The following is a 19,307-nucleotide window of genomic DNA, read 5'->3' on the forward strand; positions in this document are numbered from 1 at the left end:
CGCCTTCTTCCTCCCCCCCCTCCCTCACGTAATCCAATATGGCGGACTCTCCTTCTCTCTCTTCTCCTCCGGTACCGGCGGAAAATGGCGGCTCGGGGGGAGCTGAAGCGGGACCGAGGCCTCCCCCACCCCCCCCACCTCCACCCCCACCCCCTCCCCCACCCCGGGAGGCGGAAGTGACGGTGGAGATCGGGGAGACTTATCTGTGCCGACGGGCCGACGGCAGCTGGCGTGAGTCGGGCCTACGGGGGGCAAGATGGCGGCCGGGGGGGGGGCAAGATGGCGGCTGTGTGTGGGGGGGGGGGGCAAGATGGCGGCTGGGGGGGGCAAGATGGCGGCTGTGTGTGGGGGTGGGCAAGATGGCGGCCGGGTGGGGGGGCAAGATGGCGGCTGTGTGGGGGGGGGGCAAGATGGCGGCCGGGTGGGGGGCAAGATGGCGACTGGGGGGGGCAAGATGGCGGCTGGGGGGGGGCAAGATGGCGGCTGGGGGGGGGGGCAAGATGGCGGCCGGGTGGGGGGGCAAGATGGCGGCTGTGTGGGGGGGGGGCAAGATGGCGGCCGGGTGGGGGGCAAGATGGCGACTGGGGGGGGCAAGATGGCGGCTGGGGGGGGGCAAGATGGCGGCTGGGGGGGGGGGCAAGATGGCGGCCGGGGGGGGGGGCAAGATGGCGCCTGGGGGGGGGCAAGATGGCCGCCGTGTTGGGGTCTATGGGGCCCTATGGGGTCTATGGGGCCTGTAGGGCCTTATGTGGTGTCTATGGGGCCCTATAGTGTTCTATGGGGTGTTTGTGGGGCCCTGTGGGGCTCTATGGGGTGTCTGTGGGGCTTATGGGTCCTGTAGGGCCTTATGTGGGCGTCTATGGGGCCTTATGGGGCTTTAAAGGGTGTCTGTGGGGCCTATGGGGCCTGTAGGGCCTTATGTGGGGTCTATGGGGCCCTATGGGGGTCTATGGGGCCTGTAGGGCCTTATGTGGGGTCTGTGGGGCCCTATGGGGCCCTATGGGGTGTCTATGGGGCCCTATGGGGTCTATGGTGTGTCTGTGGGGCCTATGGGTCCTGTAGGGCCTTATGTGGGGTCTGTGGGGCCCTATGGGGGTCTATGGGGTGTCTGTGGGGCCTATGGGGGGTCTATGGTGTGTCTGTGGGGCCTATGGGTCCTGTAGGGCCTTATGTGGGGTCTGTGGGGCCCTATGGAGGTCTATGGGGTGTCTGTGGGGCCTATGGGGCCTGTAGGGCCTTATGTGGTGTCTATGGGGCCCTATGGGGTCTATGCGGTGTCTGTGGGGCCTATGGGGCCTGTAGGGCCTTATATGGTGTCTATGGGGCCCTATGGGGGTCTATGGGGCCTGTAGGGCCTTATGTGGGGTCTGTGGGGCCCTATGGGGGTCTATGGGGTGTCTGTGGGGCCCTATGGGGGTCTATGGTGTGTCTGTGGGGCCTATGGGGCCTGTAGGGCCTTATGTGGGGTCTATGGGGCCCTATGGGGGTCTATGGGGCCTGTAGGGCCTTATGTGGTGTCTATGGGGCCCTATGGGGGTCTATGGGGCCTGTAGGGCCTTATGTGGGGTCTGTGGGGCCCTATGGGGTCTATGGTGTGTCTGTGGGGCCTATGGGTCCTGTAGGGCCTTATGTGGGGTCTATGGGGCCCTATGGGGTCTATGCGGTGTCTGTGGGGCCTATGGGGCCTGTAGGGCCTTATATGGTGTCTATGGGGCCCTATGGGGCCTGTAGGGCCTTATGTGGGGTCTATGGGGCCATATGGGTCTTATTGGTGCCTATGGGGTCTTATATGGGGTCTATGGGGCTCTGTGGGGCTTTATGGGGGTCTGTTGGGCCCTATGGGGCCCTGTGAGGGCCTGTAGGTTTTTATGGGGTTTCTGTAGGGCCCTTTGGGGTTTCTATGGGCCCCTATGGGGTTATGGGGTCTCTATGGGGTCCCGACCCCATTGTACCCCCTATATTTCCCCCATAGACTCGGCGGAGGTGATTCAATCCCAGCTTTATGGGGGCTCTATGGGGTCTGTGGGTCTCTATGGGGCTTCTATGGTGTTCTATGGGGCCCATATGGGTCTCTATGGGGTCTGTGGGTCTCTATGGGGCCCTATGGGGTCCCGACCCCATTGTACCCCCTATATTTCCCCCATAGACTCGGCGGAGGTGATCCAGTCGCGGCTCAACGAGCAGGAGGGACGCGAGGAGTTCTACGTCCATTATGTCGGCTGTAAGTCCTACAAATACCCCAAAAAAACCCCAAAACACCCCAAATACCCGCTATAGGGCCGCTATGGGGCTATATAGGGCCACTATGGGGCTATATAGGGCCGCTATGGGGCTTATAGGGCCACTATGGGGCTATATAGGGCCACTATGGGGCTTTATAGGGCCGCTATGGGGCTATATAGGGCCTTATGGGGTCTTATAGGGCCTTATGGGGTCTTATGGGGTCTTATAGGGCCTTATGGGGTCTTATGGGGCCTTATAGGGTCTTATAGGATCTTGTAGCGTCTTATAGGGTCTTATAGGGCCTTATGGGGTCTTATAGGGCCTTATGGGGTCTTATAGGGCCTTATGGGACCTTATAGGGCCTTATGGGGTCTTATGGGGCCTTATGGGGTCTTGTGGGGCCTTATGGGGTCTTATGGGACCTTATAGGGCCTTATGGGACCTTATAGGGCCTTATAGGGTCTTATAGGATCTTGTAGTGTCTTATAGGGTCTTATAGGGCCTTATAGGGCCTTATAGGGCCTTATGGGGTCTTATAGGGCCTTATGGGGTCTTATGGAGTCTTATAGGGCCTTATAGGGCCTTATGGGGTCTTATAGGATCTTGTAGTGTCTTATAGGGTCTTATAGGGCCTTATGGGGTCTTATGGGATCTTATAGGGCCTTATGGGGCCTTATGGGGCCTTATGGGGCCTTATGGGACCTTATAGGGCCTTATGGGACCTTATGGGGTCTTATGGGACCTTATAGGGCCTTATGGGGTCTTATGGGGTCTTATAGGGCCTTATGGGGCCTTATGGGGCCTTATGGGGTCTTATAGGACCTTATAGGGTCTTATAGGATCTTGTAGTGTCTTATAGGGTCTTATAGGGCCTTATGGGGTCTTATGGGGCCTTATGGGGTCTTATAGGGCCTTATGGGGTCTTATAGTGTCTTATGGGACCTTATAGGGCCTTATGGGGTCTTATAGGGCCTTATGGGGTCTTATGGGACCTTATAGGGCCTTATGGGACCTTATAGGGCCTTATGGGGTCTTATAGGGCCTTATAGGGTCTTATAGGATCTTGTAGTGTCTTATAGGGTCTTATAGGGCCTTATGGGACCTTATAGGGCCTTATGGGGTCTTATAGGGCCTTATAGGGTCTTATAGGATCTTGTAGTGTCTTATAGGGTCTTATAGGACCTTATAGGGCCTTATGGGGTCTTATAGTGTCTTATGGGACCTTATAGGGCCTTTGGGGCCTTATGGGGTCTTATGGGGCCTTATGGGGCCTTATAGGGCCATATAGGATCTATAGGGTTGTTGTATGTTCCCAGTTAACAGGCGGTTGGATGAGTGGGTTGACCGGAACCGTTTGGCGCTGAGTAAAACCCTAAAAGACGCCGTGCAAAAAAACACCGAACAATTTTTGGGGGAAATTCAGGGGGAACCGGAACGAAAAATCACCAGGAACCAGAAAAGGAAACACGATGAGATCAACCACGTCCAGAAGGTCAGTGGGGTTATATGGGGTTCAATGGGGTTTAATGGGGTTTAGTGGGGTTTAATGGGATTTAGTGGGGTTTAGTGGGGTTTAATGGGGTTTAGTGGGGTTTAATGGGGTTTAATGGGGTTTAATGGGATATAGTGGGATGTAATGGGATTTAATGGGATATAGTGGGATTTAATGGGATGTAATGGGATGTAATGGGGTATAATGGGATGTAATGGGTTGTAATGGGATATAATGGGATATAGTGGGATATAATGGGGTTTAATGGGGTAGACTGGGTTTTAATGGGTTTTAATGGGATTTAATGGGATATAGTGGGATTTAATGGGATGGAATGGGATATAATGGGATATAGTGGGATTTAATGGGGTTTAATGGGATTTAATGGGATATAGTGGGATTTAATGGGATGTAGTGGGGTATAATGGGATATAGTGGGATATAAGGGGATTTAATGGGATATAATGGGATTTAGTGGGATGTAATGGGATGTAATGGGGGATAATGGGATGTAATGGGATTTAGTGGGATTTAATGGGATGTAATGGGATATAATGGGATGTAATGGGATGTAATGGGATATAATGGGATGTAATGGGATTGAATGGGATTTAGTGGGATATAGTGGGATATAGTGGGATGGAATGGGATTTAATGGGATGTAATGGGATATAGTGGGATGTAATGGGATATAGTGGGATTTAATGGGATATAATGGGATACAGTGGGATGGAATGGGATTTAATGGGATATAATGGGATGTAATGGGATATAGTGGGATTTAATGGGATGTAATGGGATTTAATGGGATTTAGTGGGATTTAATGGGATTTAATGAGATATAGTGGGATTTAATGGGATTTAATGGGATTTAATGGGATATAGTGGGATATATTGGGATGGAATGGGATTTAATGGGATTTAATGGGGCTTAATGGGGTTTAATGGGATGGAATGGGGTATAATGGGATTTAATGGGATATAATGGGATTTAATGGGATATAGTGGGATTTAATGGGATATAGTCGGATTTAATGGGATATAATGGGATACAGTGGGATGGAATGGGATTTAATGGGATATAGTGGGATGTAATGGGATATAATGGGATGTAATGGGGTATAATGGGAAACAATGGGATTTAATGGGATATATTGGGATATAATGGGGTATAATGGGATATAATGGGATATAATAGAATATAATGGGATATAATGGGGTATAATGGGAGATAATGGGGTATAATGGGATATAATGGGATTTAATGGGATATATTGAGATATAATGAGGTATAATGGGATATACTGGGATATAATGGGATATAATGGGATATGTTGGGATATAATGGGATATAATGGGATATATTGGGATATAATGGGATATAATAGAATATAATGGGATATAATGGGATATACTGGGATATAATGGGATATAATAGAATATAATGGGGTATAATGGGATATACTGGGACCCCCAGACCTACGCAGAGATGGACCCCACCACGGCCGCCTTAGAAAAGGAACATGAAGCAGTGAGTCTGACCCCAAAATCCCCCTTTTTCCCCCCAAATCTCCCCTCTCCCACCCCATAGGGACCCCTAAGGGTGAAGAACAGCCCCAAAAAGGCCTTTTTTCACCCCAAAATCCCCCTTTTCCACCCCAAAATCCCCCCTTTTCCCCCCAAATCTCCCCTCTCCCACCCCATAGGGACCCCTAAGGATGAAGAACTGCCCCGAAAAGGCCTTTTTTCACCCCAAAGTCCCCCTTTTTCCCCCCAAATCTCCCCTCTCCCACCCCATAGGGACCCCTAAGGGTGAAGAACAGCCCCCAAAAGGCCTTTTTTCCCCTCAAAATCCCACTTTTTCACCCCCAAATCCCCCTTTTCCACCCCAAAATCCCCCTTTTTCCCCCCACATCTCCCCTCTCCCACCCCATAGGGACCCCTAAGGTTGAAGAACAGCCCCAAAAAGGCCTTTTTTCACCCCAAAATCCCCCTTTTCCCCCCCAAATCTCCCCTCTCCCACCCCACAGGGACCCCTAAGCGTGAAGAACAGCCCCAAAAAGGCCTTTTTTCACCCCAAAATCCCCCTTTTTTACCCCCAAATCCCCCTTTTTCCTCCCAAATCTCCCCTCTCCCACCCCATAGGGACCCCTAAGGGTGAAGAACAGCCCCAAAATCTCCCTTTTTCCCCCCAAATCTCCCCTCTCCCACCCCATAGTGACCCCTAAGCGTGAAGAACAGCCCCAAAATCCCCCTTTTTCCTCCCAAATCTCCCCTCTCCCACCCCATAGGGACCTCTATGGGTGAAGAACAGCCCCAAAAAGGCCTTTTTTCACCCCAAAATCCCCCTTTTTCACCCCCAAATCCCCCTTTTTTCCCCCCAAAATTCCCTTTTTCCCCCCAAAATTCCCATTTTCCACCCCAAATACTCCTTTTTCACCCCCAAACCCCCCTTTTTTCCCCCCAAATCCCCCTTTTTCCCCCCAAATCTCCCCCCTCCCACCCCATAGGGACCCCTAAGTGTGAAGAACAGCCCCAAAATCGCCTTTTTTCCCCCCAATTTCAGATCACCAAAGTGAAATACGTGGACAAGATCCACATAGGGCGCTATGAGATCGACGCCTGGTATTTCTCCCCCTTCCCCGAGGATTATGGCAAACAACCCAAGCTCTGGATCTGCGAGTATTGCCTCAAATACATGAAGTACGAGAGGACCTACCGCCTCCATCTGGTGGGTCACGCATGGAACACGCCAACAACACGCGTGTCACACGCTTAGGAACGCTTAGGGGGGCACACGGGACACATAGGGGCTTGGTTATGTGGGTTATGTGGGTTGATAAGTGGGCTCAGATGCATCTGTGTGCCTCCATCTGGTGGGTCACGCATATAACACGCCAACAACACACGTGTCACGTGCTTAGGAACACGTATGACACGCTTAGGGGGGACATGGGACACATAGGGGACTTGGTTATGTGGGTGCTGCCTTGATAAATGGGCTCAGATGCATCTGTGTGCCTCCATCTGGTGGGTCACGCATATAACACGCCACCAACACGCGTGTCACACGCTTAGGGACACGTATGACACGCTTAGGGGGCACATAGGGGCTTGGTTATGTGGGTGCTGCCTTGATAAATGGGCTCAGATGCATCTGTGTGCCTCCATCTGGTGGGTCACGCCTGGAACACGCCAACGACACGCGTGTCACACGCTTAGGGACACGTATGGCACGCTTAGGGGGGCACACGGGACACATAGGGACTTGGTTATGTGGGTGCTGCCTTGATAAATGGGCTCAGATGCATCTGTGTGCCTCCATCTGGTGGGTCACGCATGGGACACGCCAACAACACGTGTGTCACACGCTTAGGAACATGTATGACATGCTTAGGGGGCACACGGGACACATAGGGACACGGGGATGCTTGGTTATGAGGGTGTTGCCTTGATAAATGGGCCCATATGCATCCATGTTGTTGGTGACACGCGTGTGACATGTGTGACATGCCAAGTACACGCGTGTTGACACGCGTGTGGTCATCTGCAGGGTCAGTGCCAATGGAGGCAGCCCCCGGGAAGGGAGATCTACCGCAAGAGCAACATCTCGGTCTATGAGGTGGATGGCAAAGACCACAAGGTGGGGAGATATGGGGAGATATGGGGTGGATATAGGGAGATATGGGGGGATATGGGGTGGATATGGGGAGATATGGGGGGATATGGGTGATATGGGGAGATATGGGGGGATATGGGGTGATATGGGGGGGGATATGGGGAGATATGGGGTGGATATAGGGAGATATGGGGAGATATGGGGTGGATATAGGGAGATATGGGGAGATATGGGGTGGATATAGGGAGATATGGGGTGAATATAGGGAGAAATGGGGGGATATGGGGTGGATATAGGGAGATATGGGGGGATATGGGGGGATATGGCGTTATGGGGGGGATATGGGGGTTATATGGGGGGGATATGGGGTTATGGGGGGGATATGGGGGAGTATGGGGAGATATGGGGGGTTATGGGGGGGATATAGGGAGATATGGGGTTATGGTAGGGGATATGGGGGTTATGGGGGGGATATGGGGTCATAGTGGGGGATATGGGGCTGATATGGGGGGATATGGGGGGAGATATGGAGGGTTATGGGGTTATGGGGGGGATATGGGGGAGTATGGGGGGGATATGGGGGAGTATGGGGAGATATGGGGGGTTATGGGGTGGATATGTGGAGATATGGGGGGATATGGGTGATATGGGGAGATATGGGGGGTTATGGGGTTATGGGGGGGGGATATGGGGGGATATGGGGGGGATATGAGGGGTTATGGGGTGGATATGGGGAGATATGGGGGGATATAGGGGGATATGAGGGGTTATGGGGTGGATATGGGGGGGTATTTGGTGGATATGGGGGGATATGAGGGGTTATGGGGTGGATATGGGGAGATATAGGGGGATATGGGGGGGATATGGGGAGATATGGGGGGATATGGGTGATATGGGGAGATATGGGGGGTTATGGGGTTATGGGGGGGGGATATGGGGAGATATGGGGGGGATATGAGGGGTTATGGGGTGGATATGGGGAGATGTGGGGGGATATAGGGGGATATGAGGGGTTATGGGGTGGATATGGGGAGATATGGGGGGATATAGGGTGATATGGGGGGGGATATGAGGGGTTATGGGGTGGATATGGGGAGATATGGGGGGTTATGGGGTTATGGGGGGTGGATATGGGGGGGCTATGGGGAGATATGGGGGGTTATGGGGTTATGGGGGGGGATATGGGGGGCTATGGGGTGATATGGGGGGTCATGGGGTTATGGGTGGGGAATATAGGATGGCTATGGGGTGATATGGGGGTTTATGGGGTGGATATGGGGGGCTATGGGGTGATATGGGGCTGTGCCCCCCACGTGCCCCATAGATCTACTGCCAGAACCTGTGCCTGCTGGCCAAGCTGTTCCTGGACCACAAGACGCTGTACTTCGACGTGGAGCCCTTCGTGTTCTACCTGCTCACTGAGGTGGATCGGCAGGGGGCGCACATCGTCGGCTACTTCTCTAAGGTCAGTGTGTGCTGTGTTGTTGTGATGTTGTATCATTGTGTTGTTGTATCATTGTGTTATTGTGTTGTTGTGATGTTGTGTTGTGTTGTTGTGTTGTTGTTGTGTTATTGTGTTGTTGTGATGTTGTGTTGTGTTGTTGTGTTATTGTGTTGTTGTGATGTTGTGTTGTTGTGTTGTGTTGTGTTGTTGTGTTATTGTGTTGTTGTGATGTTGTGTTGTTGTGTTGTGTTGTGTTGTTGTGTTATTGTGTTGTTGTGATGTTGTGTTGTTGTGTTGTGTTGTGTTGTTGTGTTATTGTGTTGTTGTGATGTTGTGTTGTTGTGTTGTTGTGTTATTGTGTTGTGATGTTGTTGTGTTGTGGTGTTGTGATGTTGTGTTATTGTGTTGTTGTGTTGTTGTGTTGTGTTGTTGTGTTGTGTTGTTGTGTTGTGTTGTTGTGTTGTTGTGTTGTGTTGTTGTGTTGTTGTGATGTTGTGTTGTTGTGGTGTTGTGTTGTTGTTGTGTTGTGTTGTTGTGTTGTTGTGTTGTGGATCGACAGGGGGCGCACATCGTTGGGTACTTCTCTAAGGTCAGTGTGTTGTGTTGTGTTGTGTTGTGTTGTTGTGTTGTGTTGTTGTGATGTTGTGTTGTTGTGTTGTTGTGTTGTGTTGTTGTGTTGTGTTGTTGTGTTGTGTTGTGTTGTGTTGTGTTGTTGTGTTGTGATGTTGTGTTGTGTTGTTGTGTTGTGTTGTTGTGATGTTGTGTTGTTGTGTTGTTGTGTTGAGTTTGTGTTGTTGTGTTGTTGTGTTGTGTTGTGTTGTGTTGTGTTGTTGTGTTGTGTTGTTGTATTGTGTTGTTGTTGTGGTGTTGTGGTGTTGTGTTGTTGTGTTGTTGTGTTGTGGTGTTGTTGTGTTGTTGTGTTGTTGTGTTGTTGTGGATCGACAGGGGGCGCACATCGTTGGCTACTTCTCTAAGGTCAGTATGTGTTGTGTTGTTGTGTTCTTGTATCATTGTGTTGTTGTATCATTGTGATGTTGTATCACTGTTGTATCATTGTGTCGTTGTGTTGTTGTGTCCCCAGGAGAAGGAGTTGTATTGTTATTGTATTGTATCATTGTGTTGTTGTATCATTGTATTGTTGTATCATTGTGTTGTTGTATCATTGTGTTGTTGTATCATTGTGTTGTTGTATCATTGTGTTGTTGTATCACTGTTGTATCATTGTGTTGTTGTATCATTGTATTGTTGTATCATTGTGTTGTTGTATCATTGTATTGTATCATTGTGTCGTTGTAATCATTGTACTGTTGTATCATTGTACTGTTGTATCATTGTACTGTTGTATCATTGTGTTGTTGTATCATTGTCTTGTTGTATCATTGTATTGTTGTATCATTGTGTTGTTGTATCATTGTGTTGTTGTATCATTGTGTTGTTGTATCATTGTGTTGTTGTATCATTGTGTCGTTGTATCATTGTGTTGTTGTATCATTGTGTCGTTGTATCATTGTGTTGTTGTATCATTGTGATGTTGTATCATTGTGTTGTTGTATCATTGTGATGTTGTATCATTGTGTTGTTGTATCATTGTGTCATTGTATAGTTGTATCATTGTGTCATTGTATAGTTGTATCATTGTGTTGTTGTATCGTTGTATCATTGTGTTGTTGTGTTGTTGTGTCCCCAGGAGAAGGAGTTGTGTTGTTATTGTGATGTTGTATCATTGTGTTGTTGTATCATTGTGTTGTTGTATCATTGTATTGTTGTATCATTGTGTTGTTGTATCATTGTGTTGTTGTATCATTGTGTTGTTGTATCATTGTGATGTTGTATCATTGTGTTGTTGTATCATTGTGTCGTTGTATCATTGTATTGTTGTATCATTGTGTTGTTGTATCATTGTGATGTTGTATCATTGTGTCGTTGTATCATTGTGTTGTTGTATCATTGTGTTGTTGTATCATTGTGATGTTGTATCACTGTTGTATCATTGTGATGTTGTATCATTGTGATGTTGTATCATTGTGTTGTTGTATCATTGTGTTGTTGTATCATTGTATCATTGTGTTGTTGTATCATTGTGTTGTTGTATCATTGTGTTGTTGTATCATTGTGATGTTGTGTTGTTGTGTTGTTGTATCATTGTGATGTTGTATCATTGTGTTGTTGTATCATTGTGTTGTTGTATCATTGTGATGTTGTATCATTATGTTGTTGTATCATTGTATTGTTGTATCATTGTGATGTTGTATCACTGTTGTATCATTGTGATGTTGTATCATTGTGTTGTTGTATCATCGTGTTGTTGTATCATTGTGTTGTTGTATCATTGTGATGTTGTGTCGTTGTGTTATTGTGATGTTGTATCATTGTATTGTTGTATCATTGTGCTGTTGTATCATTGTGTTGTTGTATCATTGTGTTGTTGTATCATTGTGATGTTGTATCACTGTTGTATCATTGTGATGTTGTGTTGTTGTGTCCCCAGGAGAAGGAGTTGTATTGTTATTGTGATATTGTATCATTGTGATGTTGTATCATTGTATTGTTGTATCATTGTGTCATTGTATTGTTGTATCATTGTGTTATTGTGATGTTGTGTTGTTGTGTCCCCAGGAGAAGGAGTCCCCCGACGGTAACAACGTCGCGTGTATCCTGACGCTGCCGCCGTATCAGCGCCGCGGATACGGGAAGTTCCTCATCGCGTTCAGTGAGTCATTTTGGGGCCATTTACGGCCATTTTGGGGCATTTTGGGGCAATTTACGGCCATTTTGGGGCAATTTACGGCCATTTTGGGGCAATTTACGGCCATTTTGGGGTTATTTTGGGGTTAATTGGGGTTATTTTGAGGTTATTTGGGGTTATTTGGGGCGATTTTGGGGTTATTTAGGGCTATTTTGGGGCCATTTACGGCAATTTAGGGCCATTTTGGGGAATTTTGGGGCAATTTACGGCCATTTTGGGGCATTTTGGGGCCATTTACGGCCATTTTGGGGCAATTTACGGCCATTTTGGGGCCATTTACGGCCATTTTGGGCCATTTTGGGGCAATTTACGGCCATTTTGGGGCCATTTACGGCCATTTTGGGGTTATTTGGGGTTATTTGGGGTTATTTTGAGGTTATTTGGGGCGATTTTGGGGTTATTTGGGGCCATTTTGGGGTTATTTTGGGGTTATTTAGGGCAATTTTGGGGTTATTTGGGGCTTTTTGGGGCAATTTAGGGCCATTTTGGGGCCATTTTGGGGTTATTTGGGGCCTTTTAGGGGGTTATATGGGGCCATTTTGGGGTTATTTGGGGTTATTTTGGGGTTATTTAGGGCCATTTACGGCCATTTTGGGGCCATTTACGGCCATTTACGGCCATTTTGGGGCAATTTACGGCCATTTTGGGGCAATTTAGGGCCATTTTGGGGCTTTTTGGGGCAATTTAGGGCCATTTTGGGGCAATTTAGGGCCATTCTGGGGCCATTTACGGCCATTTTGGGGCTTTTTGGGGCAATTTAGGGCCATTTTGGGGCCATTTACGGCCATTTTGGGGCAATTTAGGGCCATTTTGGGGCCATTTACGGCCATTTTGGGGCAATTTAGGGCCATTTTGGGGCCATTTTGGGGCCATTTACGGCCATTTTGGGGCATTTTGGGGCAATTTAGGGCCATTTTGGGGCCATTTTGGGGCAATTTACGGCCATTTTGGGGGCCATTTTGGGGCAATTTAGGGCCATTTTGGGGCCATTTACGGCCATTTTGGGGCCATTTTGGGGTTATTTTGAGGTTATTTGGGGTTATTTAGGGCCTTTTAGGGGGTTATATGGGGCCATTTTGGGGTTATTTTGGGGTTATTTGGGGCCATTTTGGGGCCATTTACAGCCATTTTGGGGTTATTTTGGGGGCAATTTAGGGCCATTTTGGGGCTTTTTGGGGCCATTTACGGCCATTTTGGGGTTATTTGGGGACATTTTGGGGCCATTTACGGCCATTTTGGGGCTTTTTGGGGTTATTTGGGGCCATTTTGGGGCCATTTACGGCCATTTTGGGGCATTTTGGGGCAATTTAGGGCCATTTTGGGGCCATTTATGGCCATTTTGGGTTTATTTTGGGGTTATTTGGGGTTATTTTGAGGTTATTTGGGGCCATTTTGGGGTTATTTGGGGCCATTTTGGGGTTATTTTGGGGCAATTTAGGGCCATTTTGGGGTAATTTAGGGCCATTTTGGGGCCATTTAGGACCATTTTGGGGCTATTTTGGGGTTATTTGGGGCCTTTTAGGGGGTTATATGGGGCCATTTTGGGGTTATTTGGGGTTATTTTGGGGTTATTTGGGGCCATTTACGGCCATTTTGGGGCATTTTGGGGCAATTTAGGGCTATTTTGGGGTTATTTGGGGTTATTTTGAGGTTATTTGGGGGTTATTTGGGGCCATTTTGGGGCCATTTAAGGCCATATAGGGCCAATTTTGGGTCCATTAAGGCCAATTTTGGGCCATTTTGGGTCCATTTAAGGCCATATAGGGCCAATTTTGGGTCCATTTAGGTCGATTTAGGACCATTTTAGGTCCATTTAAGGCCATATAGGGCCAATTTTGGGTCCATTTAGGTCGATTTAGGACCATTTTAGGTCCATTTAGGTCCATTTAGGGCCAATTTTGGGCCATTTTGGGTCCATTTAGGTCGATTCAGGACCATTTTAGGTCCATTTAGGGCCATTTTGGGCCATTTTGGGTCCATTTAGGTCGATTTAGGACCATCTTAGGCCCATTTAAGGCCATTTAGGTCCATTTAGGGCCAATTTTGGACCATTTTGGGTCCATTTAAGGCCATATAGGGCCAATTTTGGGTCCATTTAGGTCGATTTAGGACCATTTTAGGTCCATTTAAGGCCATTTAGTTCCATTTAGGTCCATATTCATGCCATTTTTGGGTTAATTTCGGCTCTTTTTGGGTTCATCCCCTAGGTTACGAGCTGTCCAAGCTGGAGAGCACCGTGGGCTCCCCAGAGAAGCCCTTATCAGACCTGGGCAAGTTGAGCTACCGCAGCTACTGGTCCTGGGTGCTGCTGGAGATCCTCAGGGACTTCAGGGGGACCCTGTCCATCAAGGACCTCAGGTACACCAGTATAAACCAGTATGGACCAGTATGGACCAATAGGGACCAGTATGGACCGGTATGGACCGGTATAGACCAGTATGGACCAGTATAGACCAGTATGGACCAGTATGGACAAGTATAGACCAGTATGGACCAATATAGACCAGTATAGACCAGTATGGACCAGTATAGACCAGTATAGACCAGTATTGGCTCCCATTGCCTCCCATTGCCCCCCATTGCCTCCCATTGCCTCCCATTGCCTCCCATTGACTCCCACTGAGTTCCATTGACTCCCATTGAGTCCCATTGAGTCCCATTGCCCCCCATTGACTCCCATTGACCCCCCAGTTCCCTCCCAGTCCATCCCAGTCCCCTCCCAGTCCCTCTTATTGGGCTCCTATTGCCCCCCATTGGCTCCTATTGAACCCCATTGCCCCCCATTGCCCCCCATTGACTCCCATTGACTCCCATTGCCCCCCATTGCCCCCCATTGCCCCCCATTGCCTCCCATTGCCCCCATTGACTCCCATTGACTCCCATTGACTCCCATTGACTCCCATTGAGTCCCATTGACTCCCATTGCCTCCCATTGCCTCCCATTGACTCCCATTGACTCCCATTGCCCCCCATTGACTCCCATTGACTCCCATTGCCCCCCATTGACTCCCATTGACTCCCATTGACTCCCACTGAGTTCCAATGACTCCCATTGACTCCCATTGCCCCCCATTGCCCCCCATTGCCTCCCATTGCCTCCCATTGCCTCCCATTGCCTCCCATTGCCTCCCATTGACTCCCATTGCCTCCCATTGCCTCCCATTGACTCCCATTGCCTCCCATTGACCCCCATTGAGTCCCATTGAGTCCCATTGACTCCATTGACTCCCATTGTCTCCCATTGCCTCCCATTGACCCCCATTGAGTCCCACTGAGTTCCATTGACTCCCATTGAGTCCCATTGACTCCATTGACCCCACTGACTCCCATTGCCTCCCATTGACTCCCACTGAGTTCCATTGACTCCCATTGAGTCCCATTGAGTCCCATTGCCCCCCATTGACTCCCATTGCCTCCCAGTTCCCTCCCAGTCCATCCCAGTCTATCCCAGTCCCCTCCCAGTCCCTCCTATTGGGCTCCTATTGCCCCCCATTGCCCCCCATTGCCTCCCATTGCCCCCCATTGGGCTCCCAGTCCATCCCAGTCCATCCCAGTCTATCCCAGTCTATCCCAGTCCCCTCCCAGTCCCTCCTATTGGGCTCCTATTGCCCCCCATTGCCTCCCATTGCCCCCCATTGCCCCCCATTGCCCCCCATTGACTCCCATTGCCTCCCATTGCCCCCCATTGCCCCCCATTGACTCCCATTGCCTCCCATTGCCTCCCATTGCCCCCCATTGCCCCCCATTGCCTCCCATTGCCTCCCATTGACTCCCATTGCCCCCCATTGACTCCCATTGCCCCCCATTGCCCCCCAGTCTAACCCAGTGTCTCTATACCCAGCCAGATGACGAGCATCACGCAGACGGACATCATCAGCACCCTGCAGTCCCATTGCCCCCCATTGACTCCCATTGTCTCCCATTCCCTCCCATTGCCCCCCATTGACTCCCATTGACTCTCATTGCCCCCCATTGACCCCCATTGAGTCCCATTGCCTCCCATTGCCCCCCATTGCCCCCCATTGACTCCATTGACTCCCAGTCCATCCCAGTATAACCCAGTCTAACTTAGTAACCCCATTCCCAGCCAGATGACGAGCATCACGCAGACAGACATCATCAGCACCCTGCAGTCCCATTGACTCTCATTGCCCCCCATTGACTCCTATTGACCCCCATTGAGTCCTATTGAGTTCCATTGAGTCCCATTGACTCCTATTGAGTTCCATTGAGTCCCATTGCCCCCCATTGCCTCCCATTGCCCCCCATTGACTCCCATTGCCCCCCATTGCCCCCCATTGACTCCCATTGCCCCCCATTGCCCCCGATTGACTCCCATTGAGTCCCATTGGCTCCCATTGACTCCCATTGACTCCCATTGACTCCCATTGAGTTCCATTGAGTCCCATTAACTCCCGTTGACTCCCATTGACTCCCATTGACTCCCATTGCCTCCCATTGCCCCCCATTGCCCCCCATTGCCTCCCATTGACTCCCATTGCCTCCCATTGGGTCCCAGTCTATCCCAGTCTATCCCAGTTCCCTCCCAGTCCCTCCTATTGGGCTCCTATTGCCCCCCATTGGCTCCTATCGGGCTCCCATTGCCCCCCATTGCCTCCCATTGCCTCCCATTGCCCCCCATTGCCTCCCATTGCCTCCCATTGCCCCCCATTGCCTCCCATTGCCTCCCATTGCCCCCCATTGGGCTCCCAGTCCATCCCAGTCCATCCCAGTCTATCCCAGTCCCCTCCCAGTCCCTCCTATTGGGCTCCTATTGCCCCCCATTGGCTCCTATTGCCTCCCATTGCCCCCCATTGGGCTCCCAGTCCATCCCAGTCCATCCCAGTCTATCCCAGTCCCCTCCCAGTCCCTCTTATTGGGCTCCTATTGCCCCCCATTGCCCCCCATTGCCCCCCAGTTCCCTCCCAGTCCATCCCAGTCTAACTCAGTCCCCTCCCAGTCCCTCCTATTGGGCTCCTATTGCCCCCCATTGGCTCCTATTGGGCTCCCATTGCCTCCCATTGCCCCCCATTGCCCCCCATTGCCCCCCATTGCCTCCCATTGCCTCCCATTGCCTCCCACTGACTCCCATTGACTCCCATTGTCTCCCATTGCCCCCCATTGCCCCCCATTGAGTCCCATTGAGTTCCATTGACTCCCATTGAGTCCCATTGACTCCCATTGAGTCCCATTGACTCCCACTGAGATCCACTGACTCCCATTTAGACCCATTGCCCCCCACTGCCTCCCATTGTCCCCCATTGCCTCCCATTGCCTCCCATTGCCCCCCATTGCCTCCCATTGACTCCCATTGACTCCCATTGAGTCCCATTGCCTCCCATTGACTCCCATTGCCCCCCATTGACTCCCATTGCCCCCCATTGCCCCCCATTGCCCCCCATTGACTCTCATTGCCCCCCATTGCCTCCCATTGACTCCCATTGCCTTCCATTGGGTCCCAGTCTATCCCAGTCTATCCCAGTTCCCTCCCAGTCCTTCCTATTGGGCTCCTATTGCCCCCCATTGTCTCCCATTGCCCCACATTGCCCCCCATTGACTCCCATTGACTCCCATTGACCCCCATAGCCCCCCATAGCCCCCCATTGCCCCCCAGTATAACCCAGTGTATCCATACCCAGCCAGATGACGAGCATCACGCAGACCGACATCATCAGCACCCTGCAGTCCCATTGACTCCCATTGCCTCCCATTGCCCCCCATTGCCCCCATTGCCCCCCATTGTCTCCCATTGACTCCCATTGACTCCCATTGCCTCCCATTGACCCCATTGAGTTGCATTGACTCCCATTGACTCCCATTGAGTCCCATTGACTCCCATTGACTCCCATTGACCCCCATTGCCCCCCATTGCCTCCCATTGACTCCCATTGACCCCCATTGCCCCCCATTGCCTCCCATTGACTCCCATTGCCCCCCAGTTCCCTCCCAGTCCATCCCAGTCTATCCCAGTCCCCTCCCAGTCCCTCCTATTGGGCTCCTATTGCCCCCCATTGCCTCCCATTGCCCCCCATTGCCCCCCATTGCCCCCCATTGACTCCCATTGCCTCCCATTGCCTCCCATTGCCTCCCATTGACTCCCATTGCCCCCCATTGACTCCCATTGCCCCCCATTGCCCCCCATTATAACCCAGTGTCTCTATACCCAGCCAGATGACGAGCATCACGCAGACCGACATCATCAGCACCCTGCAGTCCCTCAACATGGTCAAGTACTGGAAGGGGCAGCACGTCATCTGCGTCACCCCCAAACTGGTGGAGGAGCATCTCAAGAGCGCCCAGTACAAGAAACCCCCCATTACAGGTCATTAACTCATTAACAACCCTTCATTAACGACCCCATCACGTTAATTAACCTCTTCTGTGTTCATTAGTGCCCTTTGTTCGTTAATTAGCGCCACCTATGGTAATTAATTAGGGCTCTTTATCCCCCCCCCCCCCCACCTTATACAGGTTAACTACCTCAACTCCCTTCCATTACTCCCTCCCCTCATTACAGGTAATTAACTCATTAACAACCCCTCGTTAACGACCCCAACCCCCCCCATGATGTTAATTAACCTCTTCTGTGTTCATTAGTGCCCTTTGTTCGTTAATTAGCGCCTCCTATGGTAATTAATTAGGGCTCTTTATCCCTCCCCCCCCCCACCTTATACTCGTTAACTATCTCAACTCCCTTCCATTGCTCCCTCCCCCCATTATGGGTAATTAACTCATTAACAACCCTTCATTAACGACCCCAAACCCCCCCATGATGTTAATTAACCTCTTCTGTCTTAATTAGTGCCCTTTGTTCGTTAATTAGCGCCTCCTATGTTAATTAATTAACGCTCATTATCTCCCCCCCCGCCCCATTACTTCCAACCCTAACCCCCCCCTCATTACAGGTAATTAACTCATTAACAACCCTTCATTAACGACCCCAACCCCCCCCATGATGTTAATTAACCTCTTCTGTCTTAATTAGTGCCCTGTCTTTGTTAATTAGCGCCTCCTATGTTAATTAATTAACGCTCATTATCTCTCCCCCCCCCCTTCCCTTTTATAGTGGACTCCATCTGTCTGCGCTGGGCTCCTCCGAAGCACAAACAGACCAAGATAGCCAAGAAGTGACTCCATAAGGAACCCCATAGCGCCCCATAGAACCCCATAGAACCCCATAGCACCCATGGGTGCCCCCCTACGGCCCCCATAGAACCCCTGGGTGCCCCATAGCTGCCCCATGGTGCCCCACAGAAACCAAGGCTGCCCCATAGCACCCCTGGCTGCCCTATAGGCTGCCCCATAGCACCATTGGCTGCCCCATAGCTGCCCCATAGCACCCACGGGTGCCCCACAAGAGCCCCCCCCCCCAATAAAGCCTTTCTTCCATTCCTATGGGTCCCTGTGGCTCTTATGGGGGGGGGCTGAGACCATAGAGAGGGGGGGAAGAGATGCCAGAGGGGCACAGCGACCATAGAGTACCGGAAGTCATCGGCCTAGAGCGTCCCGGAAACCATAGAGAGGCCTGGAGGACTCAGCTCCTAGAGAGTTTCAATGGGGGACCATAGAGTACCGGAAGTCGTTCCCAGCGAGGCACCATAGAGGACAGGAAGTCCTCCACATCGAGGCACCATAGATTACCGGAAGTCGCTCCCAGCGCGGCACTGCTGAGGACCGGAAGTTCTCCACAGCACGGCACCATAGAGGACCGGAAGTCCTCCACAGCGCGTCACCATAGAGTACCGGAAGTCGTTTCCATAGAGGACCGGAAGTCGCTCTCAGC

The 19,307-nt window shown here is 50.6% G+C and overlaps 1 protein-coding gene across 2 annotated transcripts; it reads left to right on the forward strand.

Moving 5' to 3' along the window:
* Positions 1-15: 15 nt before the first annotated feature.
* LOC146751255 (histone acetyltransferase KAT8-like) lies at positions 16-18,915 on the forward strand. 2 transcript variants are annotated; one of them, XM_085535116.1, is made up of 11 exons: positions 16-231; positions 2,147-2,221; positions 3,540-3,715; positions 5,193-5,246; positions 6,282-6,446; positions 7,269-7,358; positions 8,659-8,799; positions 11,395-11,488; positions 13,732-13,882; positions 17,692-17,846; positions 18,591-18,915. In XM_085535116.1, the coding sequence occupies exons 1-11, from the start codon at positions 39-41 to the stop codon at positions 18,653-18,655; spliced, it is 1,359 nt and encodes a 452-aa protein (XP_085391242.1). In that variant the 5' UTR covers positions 16-38; the 3' UTR covers positions 18,656-18,915. The 2 variants fall into 2 exon arrangements, with proteins under 2 accessions (XP_085391242.1, XP_085391243.1); XM_085535117.1 differs by lacking the exons at positions 17,692-17,846; positions 18,591-18,915 and adding an exon at positions 17,164-17,233.
* Positions 18,916-19,307: the final 392 nt, after the last annotated feature.

The sequence above is a fragment of the Coturnix japonica genome, unplaced genomic scaffold (assembly GCF_054131305.1).
Source record: "Coturnix japonica strain WE unplaced genomic scaffold, WE-NBRP24 Scf108, whole genome shotgun sequence".
Classification (NCBI taxonomy): domain Eukaryota; kingdom Metazoa; phylum Chordata; class Aves; order Galliformes; family Phasianidae; genus Coturnix; species Coturnix japonica.